Consider the following 21,851-nt stretch of genomic DNA (forward strand, 5'->3'; position numbering starts at 1 on the left):
CCCCCCAGCTCCTACAGCATTTCACATGTCCCCAGCTCAGAAAGCCACCGGTCCTGATTGAGATGTTAATACTGTTTCCAGGGAACCCCTGCCCTTACAGATGGGAGAGCAGCACCACGGCCCTTCCCCCGGGCTTGGCTGCCAGCTCAGAAGCGGCACCGTCTCCTCCACCATTTTTGCTGGCGCGGGTCCGACAGGAACCGATGGGCTGCAGCCCATGTCCTAAATCTTCCTCCTTCTGGAGACAAGACCTCTCCTCCCTACTCTCTGCTCATCCTCTCCTGGCTCCCACTCTGCTGAGCATGGAGCAGCTGCTGCGGCTTTTGGCGAGGGAAACCTCTGGAGGGCCACTCCTGGGGGGATACATCCAGCCGGGATTGCTGCTCCCCTGCGGGAGCATCTCCCCAGAGCTCCCCGCAGCTGAGCACCCACCTCTCCGCTCTTCCCTCGCGCCAGCTCGGCTTTCCCTTGGAGAAAACCATTTATTTATAGCCATCCTGGCTGCCTTTAGCACATTTCGACAGCCCACGTCTTTGCCTCCCTGACGATGCGCCCGCAGCGTTTCTGTTCTCACCCTGCTGCTATGGCCATCCCAGCCTCCTCTCTCCTCCTCGCATCCCCCACCCAGCACCCCCAAAGGGACTTAAAAACGGCTTCAGGAGGAGGTTTTAAGGGAAGGTGGGGAGAGAAGGGAGACAAGGCTACAAAACTCCTCTCCCATCCTTCCCCCATCCCTCCCAAGGGAGCAGAGAGAAACTCAAGGGCTTGGGTCCCCCCCTCCCAAGGGAAAAAAACAACTCCTGCCAGCTCGGGAGAGATGCTGAAGCGAGGTCTGCCAGCACCCCCCTGACTCCCGGCATGCCGCAGGGCTGCACCGGGGCACCGGTGCTGAGCCAAGATGTGCACAGCTGCGGGGCACCGGGGATCAGCGCCGGGCAGTGCAATAGCAGAGGTCACCTTCTTGCCTGGGTAATCCTCGATGGAAGGGAAGATCCATTTTTTATCAGCTCTCCACCTTGCAGGAGATGTGCTCTTCCCCAGCGAGCTGTGGGGGGGACCCCAGCCCCCCCCAACCCCACAATGCTTTGTTCTTCCGTCCAGTGCTGACAGTTTAATTAAACCCAGTTTGAGATGGGGTCACCAGGGTCAGGCGCTCTCCAGTGAAACCTCAGATCAACACCATTTCCAGCCACCAGGACTGCTTAATGAGTTATCCGCTCGTTGCGGCAGATATAAATAGGAAGGCCATGCGGAGAGTCCTCCTGCCTCCCAGCCCCTCTGCCGAGGCGCTGGCACAGCCCCCCCAGCCCCACCATCTCAGACCAAGACGGGCTCCAGGCAGGCGTCAGCTCAATATTCCCAAATACCAAGGGGAAAACATTCTTCTCCAGGCATCTCACCTCCCCCACGCCCTCATGTGAGGTTTGCTTTCTGCTGGCCCTTTCCTGCCGTTCCCCAGTTTATTTAAGCCCCGACGGATCAGGTTTAACTCCAACCCTTTCCATTATCCCAATGCACAAATGCTCTTTATAGCCGAGATCCAAGTAACTAATTGCAGCTTGAGCCGGGCTGGGAGACCACAAAGCACCACCAGTGTGGATTAGGCTTTGACACTCAGACCCAGGAGGCGGACAAACAGCTCTCCATCCCGACCTGAGCCTGAGGTCCTCCCCTCAGTGCTTGTGAGGTATTTCCATGAAGCTCGAGGTACAGTGGAAAACTGCTCTATGGGTATCAAGTACCCCACATTCAACAGACTTGCCTTAACCTGCTGCCGTGTTACTGATGTGTTGCTGAAGATGCATCAAGACTAAGACTAGAAGAGGCTGGAGCATCCAGGCCAGCACCCAGGTACCCATCTAAGCAACCCCCACTGGTTCCTGCATCCACCCCTGGCTTTCTGCCTCAGCTGCCACCCAGCTGCCAGACCTGGCAGCCTCATTTCCCAGCTAAACACATCTCAGCCTGACTCGTTCAGCCAGTTTCTGCTAATTCAAGACCTCCCAGTATCAAGGTGCAACGACACAAGGACCTAGCAGGTACCTCCGGGAGCTTGAGGAGAACGTCGTGGGTGGCTGCAGTGGGCAGGGCACGGGGGGCACAGGCACTGCTTGCTGGAAATGGTCTGGAGACCAGGATCTGCAGGAGCACGGTGCTGCTAAAAGCCCTCTCTTCCCGTCCCATCCCATCCTGACCAGCACAGGTCCCGGCCTGCCTCCGGGGCAGGGAGAGGCCACAGAGCCACGGGGCCACCCCAGATCCATTTCAGCAGTTAAATAAGCGCAAAGCCTGGTGGAGAGGCTCCGATTTCAGTTCAAGGCAAGCTGATTTCAATTTAGCTTAAACCTGCTCCCCACTGACTCATATCCCTGTAGCCTGAGCCAGGTTTGTGGCAATTTAAGAGTGTCCTTATGACCTCCCACACTGGCCGGACTAGCACCGGTCCAGTTCCCACCTCCTGTTAAGCCAGCATGATGGTGTGTCTAGACAAGGTCTGGGAACCCCCTGCTCTGCTGTACCCCCCCAAACCATCCTTGGGCATCTCGGCAACGGGCAGCCACAAGGAGAAGGAGCAGCAGGTCCTCCGGCACGCAGGGCTTTGCTGCCCAAACACAGCACCTGAGGCTCTTCCCGGGCAGCGGCTCCTGATGTGCTCCCCAGGCAGACTCCAGCACTGCATCCCTGCCCTCACTAACGCAGGCAGCATGTGGGGTAACATGCTGCAGAGAAGGATGGCAGGCGGCTCAGTGTGTCCCCCATCCCCAACCCCACAGCTTGTCACAGACACCGTCTGAGCGTGCACCCAAAGCTCCCCAGGACACGGCACCACCTATAGCTGAGGGGCTGCAAAAATCTAAGCCTGCTCACACAGCCCCAGATTGCACAAGAAAAGCTCCAGGTGCTGGTGTCCAGGTGGTGGCTGTCACAGCAGAGATGGTCAGAAAACAGCTTCAAGGCAGGGCAGGAGGGAATAGGTTCAAGAAAACCACCACACTGCAGGAAGCAACAGCAAAGCAACAGGCAGAGGCTGAAATGAACCTGCACACGGGGAGGGGGCTGCAAGAAGCATCTTGCACATCCCTCCTCACCCATGGCAGTATGTACAGCCCCAGCTCCACACGAGCCTGGGAGCTGTGGAGGGGCACACCGCACAGCCCACCCGGGAGGCTGTCCTTCTGCATCTCCCCAATGAATTGTTGGGGTTTGCTTTTTGAAAGAGCCTGGTATTAAAATATAGAGAAGATTAAAAGGGAAAGATTAATGTTTATAAAATAATTCTCTCGACTGTGTTTTTGTTATGCAATGGGCGGCTGGAGGAGGATGGGCCCTTTCTGGCACCACGATACGGCACAGCTGAGCTCAACAAATGCCATTCGATAATTAATTGAACGCCTGTGCTATCAGCTGCCATTACCTAGGCCCATCTTTGGCACAGGCCCACCATTTCACACATCCCACGCTGGCAACCCACACAGCATTTTAACCCTTCATTACACCGCCTCCGGCTGGACTCCAGGACTGACTCCCTGGCACTGTCAGAATAAACCGGCATCACTGCTGAGCAAAACGGCTCAGCCGCAGCCTGCCTGCGTGGGCAGGGCTGCCTGGCCCTGACATGGTCATGCCTGTCCTGGCAATGTCTCAGCCCATTCAGTTATTTCATCCACTCCTACCCTGTGCCGGCAGGGACCTGGCATCCTCATTTCACAGCTGAGAAATGGAGATACAAGATGCAGTAAGCAGAGAGCTTGTGTCCCAGCCACAACTACCCTGCTCCTACACACTGCAAATCAGCCACAGGGTGTAAGCATCTTCTCCGAGTGATGGAGAGCACCCAGCCCCAGTTTGGCATGCACCCTCTCCTCCTCACAGCCCCCTTCCCAATGTATGTGGTGCCTGACATAGCTGAGAGCCGGTAAATGCTTTGTTAAGAGGATTTCCCGCAGTTTGAAAAATGCTGCTGTTGCCCGAGCAAAGCAGCCCGAGGCAAGGGAAAGCCAATATGGAAAAAGGAGTATTTATCAAACCCCAGCAGCCCTTCCCTGGCAGCCTGCTGCTGCACGGAGGGAAGAGGGGTCTGCAGAGCTGGGGCTTGAACAACAGGAGATGGTCCCTGGGGGTGCTTCTGCGGGTGCAGAGGGACAGGCAGGGATGGAGGCAGGCAGGGCTGTGCAGGGAGGGGGCAGCAGGCACAAGGGGCTGGATCTGCCCCAGGCAGGGCTTCCTCCTCCTTCCCCAGGCTGCCCTGGACACCAGCAGAGAGGCAGCTCTGGAGTGGGGCCATGGGGCTCTCCGGGCCCTGCAGAGGTCTCTCTGGGCAGGACTGACCTCTGGGGACATCCCCCTCACCCTCCCTTCATGACAACCTGGTCTGGGGCGTAAGGGTACCCCACCCCAGAGCCTGTGGTCTACACCCAGAGAGGAGGCTGCGGGGCTCACAGCAACTCTGCAACTGGCACCGTGCAGGCACAGCCCAGCTTAGCAGCGCCAGCCCCAGCCCAAACTTCCAGCACCTCCTTCCACATCCCCATGCACCGCAAGGACATTTAACACAGTCTTTAACAGCACTGGTCTCAGGCCTTCTGCAGGGCAAAGCCAATTCCCTGCCATGCTGCGTGCTGGGGTCGCTCAGAAACAGGGTGCATTGCCCTGCCATGCAGCGAGCACTCACGGGGACAAGACACCAGTAACCACCAGCAAAACCCCCCCAGAAACAGCACCCTCCCAGGACGTCAGTGCCCCTCCAAACCCCATCGCAGCCCCAAGAAGCCCTGCAAGCAAGCCCATACCACCCACCGGCACAGAGGGTACTTACAGCCGCGACAGCGCCTGGTTGTTCTGGAAGAGGAGCTCAGGCAGGGTATGCAGCTGGTTGCGGTTCAGCCGTCTGCAGGGAAAGAAGAAAGGGTCAGGGTTTCAGGGGCAAAGCAATCACCCCACCTACAACCCAATTGGCAGCTCCAGGCACAGCTGGGGTGCTTTGGCTCACTCAGAGGGGCCATTAGAGAAAAGCATCCCACCTGGAAAGGACACCCCGTCCCACCCACAGCACTCCCAGGCAGGGGCAACCAACGGGGCATTAATAGACTTACTCACAATGTTGTAATTACATGCAGACAGGACTCCAAGCTGTTAACTGCTGATTGCTGCTTAAATGTGCTGTTAACCTGCTGCTAGCTCAGCTCCTCATATTTGCTCGAGCAGCTCCGGATTTTTAAACTGCTGAGCTATTTTACTGAGTACTGGACTGGAACTTACAGCTTCCTCACTAACACACAGGACACAGCTGATAACAGTGAGAGTGATTTGTGTTTAACCTGCCCCTCACCTCAAAAGCATCAGAAAGGACTTTAAGATCTATAGAAACAGAAATAGGTTTGCTTCCCACGCTGTAAAATACCGCTGCCGCGCAGCAGAGAAGCTGTTTGAAGTCAGGCAGCGCTGATACATTATGGTTTAAGCCAAAAAGGAAAGGATGCTCTCTGCAACTAAACCCAGCCGCCCTCCGCCAACTGCCTCCGCGCCCAGGCACTCACAGCCGCTCCAGCTCCTTCATGTCATCGAACGCCCCACGCTCCACCGTGCTGATCTGGTTTTCCATCAGCTGCCTGCAGAGAGAAGGGGTCAGCTTTCCAGAAAGGTGGTCCCCAGCACCCCCGTCTCACCAGCAGTGTCCCCGATGACCCTCCAGACCCAGGGCCACCTCGCTCCCACCATCCACTCAACACAACCTGGCCTCTTTCTCCCCACTCCCTCCCAGCTGGAAGCCCACCATGCTCAGCCCAACTCAGATGCCCTTCAGCCCCACCAGCAGATGCCCAGCAAAGGGCTCAGCATCATCTCTACCAGCCCCAGGAGGGACCACAAACTGAGCACAGCGCCTGCCAAGGTCAGAGCAGCCGACCCCTCGCTGGGAACTTACAGGACGCGGAGCTGCTTCAGCCCGGTGAAGTCATTCTTGTTGATCCGTGTGATGTTGTTGCCGTTGAGCTCCCTGCGGAGAGAAGAGGCAGAGATCAGCGAGGAAGCACTCAGGAGGTGGCCAGGCACTGGGGCTCCCCAGCAACTCCCCAAAAAGGGCAGACAGGGCCCAAAGGATGGCAGTGGTTGCTGCATTTCTGTGCCCCTCGCCAGGAATGGCGTCTCTCATGGACCATAAAGCAGCAAAGGGCAGGAGCTGCCTGGCTCCCCCATCTCCCTGTCCCCTCGCTGGATGCCCTCCTTGGGACAGAAGCCCCGGAGCCCTCAGCAATGCAACAAGAAGCCCAGCAATGCCAGCCGCCGCCTGGCTGGATGCACATCATCCCACTCTGGAAATGCAGCAACACCTTGTAGGGTCATCCCAAACACACAGAGCTTACAGAGGGCAGGGATAACAAGAAAGCAAACAACCGTCCCCCAGAAAAGCAGGATCCCTCCAAACACCCAGCTGCAGGTCACCCACATGCATCACGACTGGTTCAGTGCACAGCCATCTCACACCTTCTGCCTGGAGAATAAGCCACACTTCAGGTTTCACCTGCCAGGAGACGCTTGCACAGGACAAGCTGCTTCTCCTGGCATCGCCCTCTCATGCAAAAGCCCTGGGTGAGTGCAGGGACAGGCACTCCAGCCAGAAGGGAGATGCTGTCCCGGCTTGCTTGTCCTGCTGGTGGAAGTAAGGGGAGAGGGCAGCCCGTGGGGCGCCTACACCCACCCCATGGCTGCTCTCCTGCCCAGGCTCTGCTCAGCACCGGGGCAAGGTGTGCCCCACTGCCGGACCCACACGTGGCAGGGGCTCTGCTCCCAGCCTGCCAGCTACACCTCCCTGGCTCTCCCCCCCCCGTCACGCTCTCCAGGCATGCCCCTGCTAGGATTATCCTGCTTTAAAATATACTGAGCCGGGAGCTGCAGACATTTGCGCCTCACAATCTCAGCTTTGCAGTGCCTTTCTGCATGACGGGCTGTGAGCACTGTAGGGAGAGGGGGGACTGTCAGCCCTGGGACCCGCAGAGCAGAGCTGGGGGTCCCTGTGCAGCACCCCACAGCAGGAGAGAGCCTCCCCCCTCGGCAGCGCTGAGCACGGCAGTGTTTGCTCCTTGCCACGAGGCCGATCTGCCCGCGACACGCGCTGGAGACAGAGGACACCCACGCGAACACACGGCCCGGAGAGGGCTCCCACGCTGGAGACCCGCTGCTTGCACTGAATACAGACACAGGAATAAAGAGGAAACAAATAAACTACAGGAGAGGGAGGCAGTCAAGGGAAAGACGAGCTGCTGGAGCCAGGGCAGAGGCAGGAGGGTGCCACCCCGGAGCAGGGTGCGGTGCCTGGGCAAGACCCCAGCACCCAGGGCTCTATAACCTCCCCAGCCGCGGCAGCGGGACCGGGGAGCAGGAATGCCCCACATCACACGAGGGGCCGAATACAAAGCCCATCATTCCCATCCAGAGCCAAAGTCTCCCTCCACCGGGCTCTGCGGCCACGCGAGGGGCCGAGGTCAGCGGCGGGCTGGCCTCTGAGCCACCGAGCAGCGTGTACGGCCGCCGGGTACAGCCAGCGCAGCCGCGCACCCCGGGGTGCTGCCATTGTCCTGCTGAAACGGCTGATAATGGCTAATGAGTTCCAGCTCGCCATTATAGCCTCGTAATTACACCGCTATTCAGCGCCCGAGATTGCCGGGCTCCTGCCATTATCCAGCCGTGTGTGCCTGTGTTGGGAAGGAGGTGGGGAGAGCACGTTACTAGGACACAGATGAATGCAAGCGGGGAATGAATAGAGGTTCCCCAGCCCCGGCGATTAAACTGAAACCCACACCCGGGCTCTGCAGCCCCACGGCTCGCCCGGCTCCCCGTACGGCCGGCGCACAGCTGTGCACATCTGGCTCCCGGGGATGGGGCTCCAACCCGCAAGGCTGCACCCTGCGGGACTCGGTGCTGCCCCTCTCCCGGGGAGCAAAACCCACGGCCAGGCTGTAAGTCCCAGGCACGAGGCACTGGGGTGGGTCGTGCATTTTAGGGACACCTGTCACCCCAGGACGGGTGGCTCGGTACAGGCAGATGTGTGCCCATCTCCTGACGGATCACAGCCTTGAGGTCAGCTAAGGGTAGGGAGAAACCCCGGCTACAGGAGTGGTTTTCTCCGAATGTCCTAAAGGGTCCTTGCCAAAGCAGATTGCCTGGAAGCTCCCCAGGGCCGTGCTGGAGGCAACGGTGTCCGTCCAAGCTCCGGCCGAGGGCGGCTCCCTGGCAGGACTCCCATGTTGCTGCCTTTTAAACATACCTAACGTTACTCTGGCTGCAATGTGTAAGTGGAAGTTAGGAAACCTCTGGTACTGCAGACAGACAGAGCAGAGAGGCTTGATTTAAAAACTGCTCAATCAGAAAGCCAAGACTTACACCTCAGCTTGCAAGCCCAAGGTGGGCTTGGACTCCTCTGGCGTCCCCAGAGCACCGGCACCCCAGACCCTTAGCCAGAGGCAGAGCACAGGCAAAGCAGCATGGAGATATGCAGAAACACCGAAGAGCGATGGACTGGACATGGCCAGTCCCTCCACATGCCAAAACCAGGCTCTGCCCTCTCTCCCGGGCACCTTCTAGGATAGAACGGTCTGAACCCAAAGACTTTTCAGCACAAGGAGGCCAGGTAGGATGCACTGCCCTGCGACAGTGCCAAGGGACAGGCCACCCTGGAGGGCAACTGTGCTGTCCTCCCAGCCTACCCCAGCCTCCGCTCCCTGCATGCTCGCTGAAGATCCTCAGGGTGCTCCGGCACTGGGGCTGGTGGCCGTCCCTAAGCAGGGCAGTGCCCTAGGGCTCCCTCACAGCCCTGCTCGGGGACTGGCCCTGCGTGCTCCCTGACAACTGCTCTCAGCATCCCCCCCCCTTGCCTTTGTTCGGGTAAATGATGGCCTTTGCAACCAAGATGGGAACGAACAGCAGGTAAAGCTTATTTGTAAGGATGCCGAGGCAACACTGCTATTTAACTTCGTGCCATTTTTTCCCCTCTAAATCCCCTTCAGTTCCTCATGGAGATAAATTACAGTCTGCTGTGCCCAGAAAGCCGGATCCCTGCTGCTCAGCTGCTCACCCGCTGCCTCTGTGCCCTTTCCTAGTGAAGCGAAACACCCTGCCCTGCCCTACGCAGCAGAGCTTCGATAAGGACTGATGTGTCTGGGGAGCTGCCTGGCAGATTGGTTGCATTTCTGGACTGTGATTTGAAAACAGAGATGCAGGGTGTGCTCTTTCCTCGTTAATCTATAGGGTTTAATGCCAGAAAGCATCCTCACATTCATCCAGGCTGCCCTCCTCTGCCCCACAGCACCCCAAATCTCACACTGCCGCTGGAGAGGCAGCGAATTTTCATTTGCAACCTTCAAGTTTCAGAACCCCCCTCCCATTTCTCCCTGGGAAGAGGAAAGTCATTAAAACAAGCAGTCCCTTTGCTACGTTGCTTGTGGATCATCCCACTCCCAGATGGGATGTCTGTGCTGCAGCAGGGTTCGTTAGACTCAATTTGCATAGTCTGGGTTTATATTTGGTTTCTAGCTTTGGATGGCTTATTCCATTCCCGGGGGGTCTGATGCATCTTCTCCCTTTGCAGGGTTTGGATCTACACTAACTCACTAACAACCTCAGAGAGTGCAAATGCTGAGAGGTAATTTATTAAATACAGCCAACATGAGTGATATTTCCCTGGGCACTGATTTATCAGGAGCGGGAAGGGGAAGGAGCAGACAGTGCAATCCCACTATCCGTGCTCCATTGCAAAGCATCAGCTATTCGGCACACACGTGACTCCTGTCCTTGTGTTCAGCTCAGCTCTGCTCTCCCACTGAGGCAAAAATCCTAACTGGTGTGCTCCCCGGACTCCTGCTTTTAAGAAGGCAGAAGGAAAGTCTGTGAGACAAATCCCTACATTTGCACCCAAAAGCAGAGAAATGTGTCCCAGCCCCATCAGCACCAGCACAGAATGGGTACCCACAGCACCGGGGCAGTGACTGCAGGGGCTAGCAGAGAAGGGGTCCATGCCAGCATCACCTGCAGCTAGCCATGCTCCTGCGGTCCACGCTCCGAGGGCTGCCGCTGCCCCAGTGCCCGGCAAGGCCGGCAGTTGCATCATTCGTAGGCTGCATCCCTCCCTCCATGGTCCCCACTGCCCTGCCGTTCCTGCCCTTGGCTCAGAGCACCAGCCCCTTGGGGCACGGCTCCCCTCCCAGCAGCTCTGTAGCCCTCATCCCAGAGTCCTGACCCCAGCTGGAGCCAGCAGTGCCAGATAATAACCAGGGAAGCGGAGAAATAAAAGCTGCAAGGTCACGCACCCCACAGCAGTATCTCTGCAGCCCTCCATCAATCCTGACAGATGCACACACGGCTCCTTCAGAGCCAGGGACTGACACTCCCCCATGCATGCCCTATTCCAGCATGTCACTGCTCCTGCCTCAAGGCCCATTTCCAAAACTCTGACCGGAACCCCTCTTGCTGCAGGTGAGCCGTATTCCTGCCTGCCCTGGCCACCACGGTGCAGAGGCCAGGCTGCTCCCTTGCCCACACAGGTCCCCTCTCCCAGCCCCATTCCCCCCAACAAGCCAGCAGCCCCAGGGGCACAGCCCTCCCTTGGGGCCTCTCTGCCTTGCAGGGGCAGGACCCGCTCGGCTCGTGCTCCCATCTCACATCTGTGCTGTTGGTGATCCCCTGCCACCAAACACCTTCCTCCAGTCCGCAGGCAACAACATCATTTTTGTCTGACTATTCCTCCTGTTCGCCAAGCCCACTTTGAAATCTCAGCCTGTCCTCCAGCCCTCTTCCATCTCTCCCAGCCTGGTGGCATGTGCAAATGTCATAAGCAGCTCACGTCCCATCACACAGACTGCTAATGGAAACACGGACGAGGCTCAGACCCTGGACTGACCCCTGCACTCAGCACTGCGGGACAGAGCAGCTGCAACCTTTCATCCTATACTTTTACTGCATTTTTCAAGTCTTCTCAAGATTTCACCCAGCTGCTTGAATGTAATCGAGTCCCAGCACAGGCTTGCTGAGTGGCCCAAGCAGCGAAAGGCAGGGCAGAGCCCTTCCCAGTCCTGGTAGAGCTGGTTCCCTCCAGCACCAGCACAGCACGGAGGGATGCTCACCGCATCCGCCAGCTCCCTGCTGCCCATGGGGGCACGGCTGGGTGCTAACCCCATCCCCTCCAAGGTGCAAGAGGGGTACAGGGTACTGCTGCCCGCTGCTCAGGGAGGGGGCACTGGGCACCCACACCCTGGGCTGACACAGCTGCACAAGGGGCTCAGCACCTTCTCCTCCTTTTCCTTCCCAACCCTGCCCTGACCAGAGCCCTCAAGGAAGAGCAAGAGTGCCCACGGGGTCCATCAAAGTCTCTTTAAGGGTACCATACACCCCAGGGCGAACGCCTTGCCAGCAGCCCCCCTACCAGATGCCTGCAGGGTGATGTGCCCAAAGAGGAGAGCTCCGAGAGCAGCTATGTACTATTTGGGCTCATCTCAGAATAACTGCCCCTAGCCGAAGGGAAACCCAGCCCCATGCACTGCGTTGGCCCTGGAGCACGGGAGGCTCTGTAAGCTTTTATGAGGTACTAAAGCAGGTTAGCATCACAATAAATTTTTAAGTGTTACAAACAGCATCGATCGTGCAAGTAACGGTGAGGATCTGGAAGGCTTTCTGCTCTTCCTAACTTCTCTCTGGGGTTTTCATGCCACAGCCATTAGCCGCTCACAGTCAGGGAATGCTTTACCCTCACGCAGCATCATGGTGTGTCACCTTCAGGGTTAAAAATAAATAAATAACTGCCCTCAACCCCGGTGTGAGAGAGAAAAGGCAGCAGGTCATTTCTGTTTCACAAATGGGGAAACTGAGGCTCAGCCAAGAGAACTGATTCACCTGGATACCTCCAAAATTTGGCTTTTTGTGCTGTGCTGAGTAGCCTGGCGAGAAGCATCGCTACTCCCGTGACTCCTCTGCTTCCCAGGGCAGGGGAGGCAGCCCAGCCCTCAGGCTTCATCCTGCCACTCAGCAGACCAAGGTCCAATCCACCTGCATCTTCCTCAGCAAACCCCCTTTGCTCATCACTCGCGGAGCAGCTCACAGCGGGGACAAGAGGACAAGTGCACCCAAACTGCTCAGTTACGGGTGCCTGCTCAACCCCAGACCAGCTGGGTCTCCTGAAGAATCCCATTTCGGAGCTGGGGCTTCCTCCTACCGAAAAATATCCAGGGCCAGGAGCTTGCATCTCTCCCACTCTTGGTGCCCAGGGCTGCTCCTCGGCTGCATCGCTTGAAAAATTAATCTTCCCTTTTTTCTGATCTTCCTCCTAGCAGCCTCTTTCCCCCATAGGACACTTGCCTCTGCTATTTTGAGCAGCAAGTGCATCCAAAATGCATGCCAGGAAAGCAGATACTCAGCACAGCTTCAGAGCCTGTATGTGGCAGGGAAGCCTGAGATGGTCCCAGAGAGGACAGCCTGGGACTGACCCTGCATCAACACCATGGAGGGGTCCCGTCCATCCCACCTCTTTCCCTTCCCGCTTCCAGCAGTGCCACGACCTTAATGACCAGGCTGCAAACCATCCCCTCTCACTGCCCACACTGCTAATTGCAGCCTGGTGCCATACAGCAGGAAAACCTCTGCTCACCGCTCCTGCCACTGCAGCCGTCCCTGGCTGTCCCCCTGAGTGGGGACAGGGGCCAGCTGCCGGAGCTGGCCTTGGAGCTACTCGTGCTGGAAGCCTGCCAGGGAGCAGTGATCTGGGTCTGACATCCTCCAGGACGGGGCCATTTGCTAACGTGCAACTGTTTTTTTTATTGCCTTTCAGCAGAACACGCACAGAAACATCTCCTCGCCTATCAGGTTTTATGAAAGGTTATTTCAGTAGCAATAAAGATAAAGAGGATGCGTCCGCGGCACTAAGTACCTCTGGAGCGGGCAGGGAACCATGAAGGACTCAGATGGGAGACAAAGACAGGCTCCTTGGCTGCCCACCTCGCCCTCCTGTGCCCGCACACGTCCTGCTCCAGCGCTCGCCTTGCCCACCCGCGCCAGCTCCCCGGGGAGCAAATCGGAGCACGGATGCAGGAAAATTCCCTCTCAACACGGGGTCACGGGCTCATACACCTCTCCCCAGATGGGACACCCACTCCCTGCCCACACCGCCTTGGTGGCACCCCGAATCCCCTCTGTTCCCCCAGGCTGTGGGCTCTGCTCCCCTGCAGGGGTCTCTCAAGCATCCTTTGCATTTTATAGCTGGCTCGCTCTTCTGCTGGCCAGAGGTTCGGTAGGAAACAATGAAGTAGGGGAGCACGAAACTCAAAGCAAACACACGTCCTGTAACAAGACGGCTTAGACTGTTCCTGTGCATGTGTGCATGGGCTGCTGTCCTGCACCGACACCGCTGCCGCCGTGCCCAGCTCACCCTGTGGCTGCAGGCTCTGGGAACAGCAGCAGCAGTGACGGCGTTTGAAGGTGCACGGGAGAGACGCACAATTAAAGCCAAGAACAATTCCCCCTCCTTGCTTCCACCTTAGCAGTGAGGAATTGCTGGCAGCACAATGCATCACCCCGGAGGAGCAAAGTGGCAGCACATTTAAGGCAAAAATATCTATTTTAAAGGATGCAATAAAACAGCGCCAGGGAAGGGTTTATAGGGAAGCAATTGCTGTGCGGGGTGAGAAGTGGTCACCAGAGGCCAATCCGCCTGGCTTTATTGCCTGTTACCGGTGACTTTTCCCAACCGGGGGACAATAGATCCTCTGCTATCAGCCACGGCTCCAGTCAATACAAACACGACATAGTTTTTTAAACTAATATTTTTCCAGCATGCAATTCCATGGAGAGCAAGAACGCAGCGTTACCATGGCGATATATAGACAGCATCTGCCTTGGACGTAGCTGAAGGGAGAAATTGGAATAGAATTGCAAATTTCCTCTGTCCAGGAAGGCTCCCAAAGAAGCCACCGCAGCGGGCTGAGTAGGCTGCCTTCCCCAGCCAGGCCGCGTCCTCCCAGTGCCCAGCACTGGCTCTCCCAAGAGCCAAGGGCAGCAGGGCCCCCTGAGCACTGCCCCGGCTGGATATCGGTCCTGCACCCTGCCCCAGAGCTCTGCAGAGCCTACGCACTCCCTCGCTGCCTCTGCAACCAGCCTGCTCAGCTGCAACACCAAAAACTTGCCCGGGCACCCAAGGAAGGAAGAGGTCGACCCCCTCAAGGTGCTTCCTAAGAATTAACGTTCCCCGAAGCCCACCAAGGAGACACAGCCCAACAACTGGTGTCAAATGCATGAGCGCTGCTGCGATACACCAGCCTTACTGCTGCAAGACATTTTGATTAACCAGCTAGAGGGAGACACGGGTGCATGAATTAAACCCGCTCTGAACAAGAGCCCGCTGCTGTAATTTCAGCAGGGGATGGTTAGGCAGCGCGCAAGCGTGCTTCAGGTGCGGCCACCCCAGCATCGTGCTCCCACACCCAAAGGCTGGAGCTCAGCGCCCCTTCCCTCTGTCAATGCGGAGGGGGGAGACGGCAGAGCTGGCTGCGGTCTGGATGGGGCCCATTTCAGCAAAGGCAAACCCCAAGTTGGGGGAACAAGGCAAACGGGAGCCCCATGCAATGCTGAGGCCAGGGACCCTGGGAGGGAGAAGTGGAAGCCAAGGGGGATGCAGTGATGAGGACCCCCAAACCCAGCTCTGCTTCCCCCCACATGGGGGGAGAAGGGCACTGCACCGCCATTCAGCCCACTGGAGAGGAGGCAAAAGGGGTGAGTGGGGCAATTCTCAGCTGTCAGCTGAAAACTTCAAAAGCAGGAGCGAGTGCAACGCCATCAGGCTCAATTCATCCCCCACACGCAAAGAGCCGGGCTGGAAGCAGCCATTTGACAGTGGCAAATTTGCACTGATCCTGCTGGCATGGGGAGAGTGGTGAGGCTTCCCGACAGGGCAGTCCGCTCTTCAGAGGCACTTTCAAAGCAAGAAAGAAAGCAAAGCAAGCAAACAGGGAAGGGAACTGTGCCTTTCTCCCACGGCTCTCCTCCGGCGACTAAGACCCGAGGGACTCTTGGAAGCAGATAACACTGTAGTACTGGAGGATTATCGCCCTGTCCTGCCTACGATGCCTCCAGGACCTGCTCTCTCGTGCTTGCCAGAGGCGTAGGCAGGAGCGCAGGCAGCCGTGCAAAGCGCCCAGAGATTTTGCTGCTTCCTGCCTTGCTGCAGCATAAGCCTCTCTACTCAGTGCCTGATCCAGGCAGAGTGGGGGCTGCAGGCACCGCTTGGCATTTAGGTCGGGTTGCAGGCTAGAAGGCACTTAGGGAGCAATGAGCTGTGCCCGGGAGCAAGGGAAGAAGGGTCCCGTGTCCCCCCATGCAGCCACCACCCATGCTAGACACGTCTCCAGCCCTCACCCTGCACCAATAGCACGGCACCAGAGAGACATCACAGGGCAAACCTTCAAGCAGAAGATGAGACAATTTCTCCCCAACCCATGATTTGCCAAAGTTGCAGTGACTCTGCAAGGCAAATAATTCCCTCTTCTTCAAAGGAAAAGGGTGTATTTCAAAAGCGATGGAGCTCAGACCTCACCATAGGACACTGCTGTCTGAGTCCCCATGATGACTTTGGCAGTGCCAGCACATGTGGCCGCAGCAGCAGCACTGTCCTGTCCAGGGGTTCCACCCATGTCACCACGGGGCTCAGCCAGCTGGGAGGCTGGAGAAAGCCTGGAGCCTCCAAACATCACGCTGGCTGCCCCGCAAGGCTGTGGGCATGCAACAGGCGGGCAACACGACAGCACAGACACCACTGCTCACCGGCACTGTGGGACGCATGGCGAGGTCGGCACCACTCACGCCGTGCATCCCAGTGCTTGGGAAAAGAGGCAGGCAGTGGGGGGCACTGGTAAGAGGTTGCTGGCTTCCCAAAGAAAGCCAGCCTCTGGAGACAGCAAGTCCCGAGCACAGACCCTGCTGCAGGCTCCCCTGCAGTTGCTAGCTGACACCGCTCCATCAAGCGGTGAGAAGTTGGAGACTGCGAGGTTGCAACCTCTTTATGGGGAACTCGAACTCGCTTACGAGCTGTCACAGCAGGAATTCACTCCTCAGAGATAGACCTGCTCTGCACAGACACCCTCAAGCACCTGCAAGGGTGTGCAACACAGCGGGAAGTAGTTATCCAGCAGACAACACCCACGAGAGAGCAGCACGCCTAGCTCAACTCAGCCAGCAGATCTGGCATCGGCAACTGCATGAATATACAAAAAACCCAATATCGCCAAGCGGCAACACCCAGCCAAGGGCATCCTCCATCTGCCCACTCCAGCATTGTCTCCTCTGAGCGGTGCTAAGCACCTGCCCAGCGGGCAGAGGTGGGGGCTCACTGCCCACGCTCCCCCAGCACCCTGCAGCCGGGTGCATGGGAAGCTGATGCTGCGGAGCCCACCGAGCTCCCCAAGGGGTGGAAAGGGCTGGTGCAGGCTATGCGCAAACCTTTCCCCCGCCCTGGGCACGGAGGAAAGGGGGATCCTGTCTCGGAGCTCACAAACCGGCTCTATGGGACTGCACCTCGCAGCAGCCTGGTCGCTGTGCTGGGTAATAATCATTTGTATGAGGATAATTATGGCGGGAGAAGAGAAAACTCCACTAAAGCGGTGTCCCGCAGAGCTCCCAGCGCCGCATGCTGGGTGCAACCCTGGCAGCTGCCAGGCTGCCTGCAGTCCCTGCCTGCGGGGACTCTCCCCAGCTGCAGGCAAAGGGCACATTCACACTCCGGTAACCGGAGGCAGCGCAGCACAGGGACAGGAGGAGCCCCGTGTGTGTGGCTGTCCCAGGATGCATCCTGCAGCTCTGCTGCCCAAGGAGGTGGCAGCCCAATGCTTCCCTGCGCTGCAAAGGGGATGCCGGGGCAGTCTGGCCGCACAGCTGGGGCTGGGGGGGCTGGCTACTGTGCCACCGCGCTCCACCACAGCCCCTGGGATGGGTACCCACTGCCCCCAAGCAGAGGAGAGAGGCTGGGGACAGCCCTGCTCTCCTGCGGGGACTGGGGACACCTGCACACCAGGAACCTGCCGCCAGCAGCGGGTTGGACACATTCAGCTCATGCCCCTCTCCCCAGAGCAGGGCCCCAAGCAGGGAGACTTGCCCAGTCGGGCGCAGCGGCAAAGGGGCACCCTGTTCGAGGGAGCTCGGCGGGCTCCGCAGGACCCCCGCAGCCGGCTGGACCGTGACTGTGAGAGAAAAGCTTTCCTTACAGGGCTCCAGCCAAGAGATCCAGGGACACCCCCAGCACCCCTGGGGATGTGGCAGGGGCTTCGATGAGCAGTGAGGTGCAGGCACAGGGGACCGGCAGGGCTGCGTGAGCTGTGTGCAGGGCTGGAGGCTGGTCACACCGGGGGGGTAGGGGGGACAAGGGGAGGGTGGGGGAGTGGGGCCTGATCCTAGCACCATGTGCAGCACTCCCAGGAGGGCTTCCCAGGGACAAAGGGGTGCCCAGTACGAGTAGGGGCTTGGGGTAGCAGGGACCCTCAGCCAACCCCTCCAGCTGTGTGGGTACCCCATGACAAGCCACAGCAGGGGCAGCCACACAACTGCCTGTGGGTGCCATGGGGCACACAGCCCCACACATGCAGCCCATTCTGGGCTGCCCCAGTGCAAATGCCCCCCCTTGGAGTAACCCACCCCCTCAGGCACGGCTCTAATCCCAATCCCGCTCCGCATGGTTGCGTGCCCACTGGCACACCCGGGCTCTTGCACATGCCGGACCCCTTGCACACCCCTTGCCCAGACGAAGGGCTGCACACGTACCCTGCCTCAGCAGGCTTTTGCACACACACTGCTCCCCACCTCGACGGGCTATCGCACCCCCCTCACGGAGGGGATGATGCACATACGCCCACCCAACAGGCTCTTGCACACGCATCCCCCGGACAGGCACTTTTACACACACCCAACCCCCCCGCTGCCCACGCGCCCACCCCACCAGGTTCTTGCACACGCACCTTTTGGGCAGGCTCTTGCACGTGCCCCCACGGGCATTTGCACAAGCACTCCCCTTAACAGACATAAGCATCCCCCTTGGATGGGCGCTTGCACACCCCCCCCCCAGACAGGCTGTTGCACGCACACCCCACGGACAGGCTCTTGCACATGCATCCGCTGACGGGCTCCTGCCCACTCTCCTGACAGGCTCTTAAACACGTACACACACCCCCCCCCACACACACACACACCCGCCGGGCACTTGCACGCACTCGCCATGCGCTTTTGAACGCGCACACACACATCCCCCCCGCCCCCGTCCCCCCCAGGACAAGCGCTCGGCCCCAGCAGCCGGCCGGGCTCTTGCTCTTGCACACGCCCGCACCCCGCCACGGGCCGTTGCACACCCACCCGCCCCGGCCGCTCCCACCCGCGCCGGGCCGGACAAAGCGCGGCGGTACTCACAGGCGCTCGGTGCCGCGGGGGATGCTCTTGGGCACGGCGCGCAGGGCCGTGCCGTGGCAGTCCACCGTGGTGCCGCTGCAGGCGCAGAGCGGCGGGCAGGCGGCGGCGCGGCCCCGGCACAGCGCGGCGCACGCCAGCAACCAGGCGGCGGCCCGCAGCCCCGCCGGGACCCCCGCCGCCCCCCCGGGGGTCGGGGCCGCCATGGCAGCGGGCAGCGGGGTTAGGCGGCGGGACCGCTGCGCATCACCGGGGAGCGGGGCTGGGCTGGGCTCGGCACGGCTCGGTACGGCTCGGCTCCGGGGCGAGAGCCCCGTCGGCGCACACCCGCCCGTCCTCACTGCCGCCCCATCCCGCAGCCCAGGCACAGCCTCCGCGCTGGCTCCTCCCTCCCGCCCTGCCCGCCCCGACGGGCCCCCCCCCCTCGCCGCCGCCGCCGCCGCCGCCCCTCCCCGCGCCCCCGGCACCGGCGGCTGCGGGGGTAGGAGCGGTCCCGGCCGGGCAGGGCACCGGCACCCCGGCAGCCGGAGCCGTCGGGGCTCTGCCCCGCCCCGGCCGTGCAGCGAGGTGGGCTGCGTCTCGGTCCCCCCACCCGGGACAGCGGGGTTGGCGACTCCCCCACACCCCCCGCGAGATGGCTGCGGGATGCCGGGGTGCAGCAAGGCGAGCGGGTAGCATGCGGGCAGAGGCACCCCGGGGACTGGCAGCGACCGGAGAAACAGCCTGCGAACCGAGCGGCGGCTTGCAGAGCGTTCCCACTTCTCCTCGGAGGGTGCCAAAAGCTTTCGCATCCCCCGGTGTGCTCCAGGCACCCCGGCCAGTCTTCCACCCTGCAGCCCGGAGCCCCGTCCCCATCGTCCAGAGCCCAGGCGAGGCGTGGGGACCCGGCAGCCCGTGGGGACCACACAGCGGGCTGGCACCGGTCGGCCAGGACGGTACCCGGTGTGCTCATGGGAACCCTGCGGCCAAGCACCCCAGCACGCAGGGGACACTTGGGGATGCATCTCTGCTTTGCTCTTTGCTCCACACACAGACAGCAAGTCCTAAAGTCCTGGCTGTGGCATTAGCTATGTCCTTTCCCACTCCAGGGGAACATCTTAATGTCAAAGACACCAAAATGTCTTTGTGGCTAATGCACCTGGAAGAATGAGGCAAAATATACCTATTCAACACAAAAAAAAGTGAAGCCAAGAAATCCTGTGAGCTTGGTCCCAAACGGTTGACATCTCAGAAATGTGAGCATTGCATTCATTTTATTACCTTCCATTTTCTTCCCTGAGGTCTGCAAATGCAAAGCAGGAGGGTGTAACCAGGAGGACTGGTCACCTGTTTTATTAATGACACCTGAAACACTTGTAACCCCATGGTTCCAAGAGCTGAGTCGTTAAGAAAAACAACAGGCATATTGAGATGCCCAACAGAGCCCTGGATGCTGGCAGCTACTGCTGCAAATGTCCTCCTTGGAGACAAAACCTATGGAAGGAGGCGAGGTGGGAGCCTGTCGCATCACTCCGGCAGCAGGAGGAGAGGTGTGTGAGCACAGACAACCCACTGCACATTCATTTCCCCAGCCAGCAGGATATTTGCAGGGACAGTGGCAGGTCCTGGGGCAGAAGTGCCTCTTAAATCAATGCCCCCTGCGTATGGAGCTCCACAAGTTCCTTAATCAGGGTGAGAGGGAGGTGTCTGCATGGGGTCTCGCTCCGGCAAGGGCCACCTCACACACACACACAGGGCTCCACCAGCTTGGCCCAGATCAGCAGCCCTTTCCCATCCCGAATGCAGGCTCCCATCATCTGTCTGCATTTTCGTGACATCTCCTTCCTCTGGCCCCAATCCCGGGAGGAAGCTGTGCTTGAGATGGATGAAAGGGGTTTGTTCCTCGTTGCTACCCAGCAGCCCTGACAGCGAAGAAGATGAGCTGCTTCCCAGGACTCTGGGAGCCGACCCCTCGCTGGCACGGCTTCGGTAGAGGTGGCCCCGCAGCCCGCCCTGGGGCTCCCAGGGGGACCCCGGTGGCTATGGCACCCGAAGGGGCCCCATGCTGAAGACCTCAGCTGAATTTCGGGGGGTGAAGGTTGTTTCCTAGTGGCTCAGCATTCCCCAAACCTGGCCACTACCGGTGTGATGCTTGCGACCCTGCTCCCTCCTGAACTCCCCCCTCACCGCTTGGCTGGCAGAGCAGAGCCGGGTCCTCCCAGCCTGCCCTTTGCCTCTGATGCTGGCTGGGAGGAAGGCAGGAGCAGGACGAGGGATCTTGTTTCCTCCCTTTTGCAGGCATTTGCCCCAGGCAAATCCTTGTGATCTGCAGAACAAATAGGCTCCCTCCATCTCTGTGTCCAGCTGCAGCAGCACCGACTCACTTTACAGCCGCGTCGTGGTCTCAGCAGAGGCAGTAGCCGACGGGGGCCTGCCTGGCGGCCACCATCGCCTGCCTCAGTTCCAGTGGGAGTACAGGGCTGGGAGGCTGAAACCCCCATTTCAGGCCAACTTCCACATTTTCTCCTGTGGATACCTCAACTCCTGCTCTCCCGTGGGAGCTTCTTGCCACCACCTGCCACGCAGGCGGCACCCAGTTCCCCGACACCAGGGAGCATCCTACTGAGCTGGGCTCCCTGCCACGGCCGACCCCTCTGCAACTGCTCTGGTTGCAAAAGCAACCCCCTTCTAGGGCTGCCAAAACAGTGAGGGCCAAGCAAGCCCGGGCAGGCAGGACAGCAGGGTGGGGGTATGGGCCACGCGCTGAGACCCCCTCCCACACCTCAGTCCCTGGTGCACTTGGGCGATCCCAAATTGCCCAGGTACCCTGCATGGAGTGATGCAGGCCCTGGAGAGCAACAGCTGCCTGGGAAAGGCCCAGGGTGCCTCTGAATATGGATGAGGAGCAGGGAGAAAATAAAACCCAAACTTTTCTTTATCGGGGGAGGCCTGGTCCTGCCGTCTGCCACCGGGATTTGGGCCAAACTGCTTGATAGAGAGAGAGAGACCATCTGGATTGTCTGATGGGCTCTGGGTTTGGTTAAAATGAAGCAGAAGCTTTTTTTGCAGGAGAGGAGTTTTCATGGGAAGATCTGGGGAAGGATTCCAGGGTACGCGCCAGACCTGTCGTGCAAAGAGATGCGAAGCAGCTACAAAGCTTCAAACAAAAATTGCTGCCAGTTTTAAGCCAAGCCCCCCAGGGCAGCATCCGGGCATTTCTACCCACCCCGGGACGGGCCGCGGCCCGCCCCCGTTAGCTGTGCTGCGGTCTGGCCTGGCGCTGCGTCCCCGCCGTAGCCACCGGCGGCCAATAGCACCTTCCAGCACGCCTGGGCTTCGAGGCAGCCACGCTGCACCACTGCACCCCGTGCCTCGGCACGCAGGGGAGGAGGCGGCATGCCCCGGCCGGTGCTTGCTGCCGCTTAGGATGTGCTTCAAAGCAGTGCCATGGC

General features: G+C 59.4%; 1 protein-coding gene across 4 annotated transcripts in view; it reads right to left on the reverse strand.

The window, feature by feature from the left end:
* Positions 1–18,791, reverse strand: part of SLIT1 (slit guidance ligand 1) — a 65,371-nt gene extending 46,580 nt beyond the window's left edge. For all 4 annotated transcript variants that reach the window (XR_003925873.2, XR_003925872.2, XM_030031550.2 and 1 more), the window contains exons 1-4: positions 18,424–18,791; positions 5,924–5,995; positions 5,538–5,609; positions 4,817–4,888 (exon numbers count right to left, since the gene is read on the reverse strand). Coding sequence is in view for 2 of the 4 variants with exons in the window: in XM_030031550.2 (XP_029887410.1) it covers positions 4,817–4,888; positions 5,538–5,609; positions 5,924–5,995; positions 18,424–18,626 (419 nt within the window). In the remaining 2 variants the exon portion in view is untranslated. The remainder of the gene's footprint in view (positions 1–4,816; positions 4,889–5,537; positions 5,610–5,923; positions 5,996–18,423) is intronic.
* Between the last annotated feature and the right edge of the window lie 3,060 nt (positions 18,792–21,851).

Source organism: Aquila chrysaetos, chromosome 11 (assembly GCF_900496995.4).
Source record: "Aquila chrysaetos chrysaetos chromosome 11, bAquChr1.4, whole genome shotgun sequence".
Lineage (NCBI taxonomy): Eukaryota > Metazoa > Chordata > Aves > Accipitriformes > Accipitridae > Aquila > Aquila chrysaetos.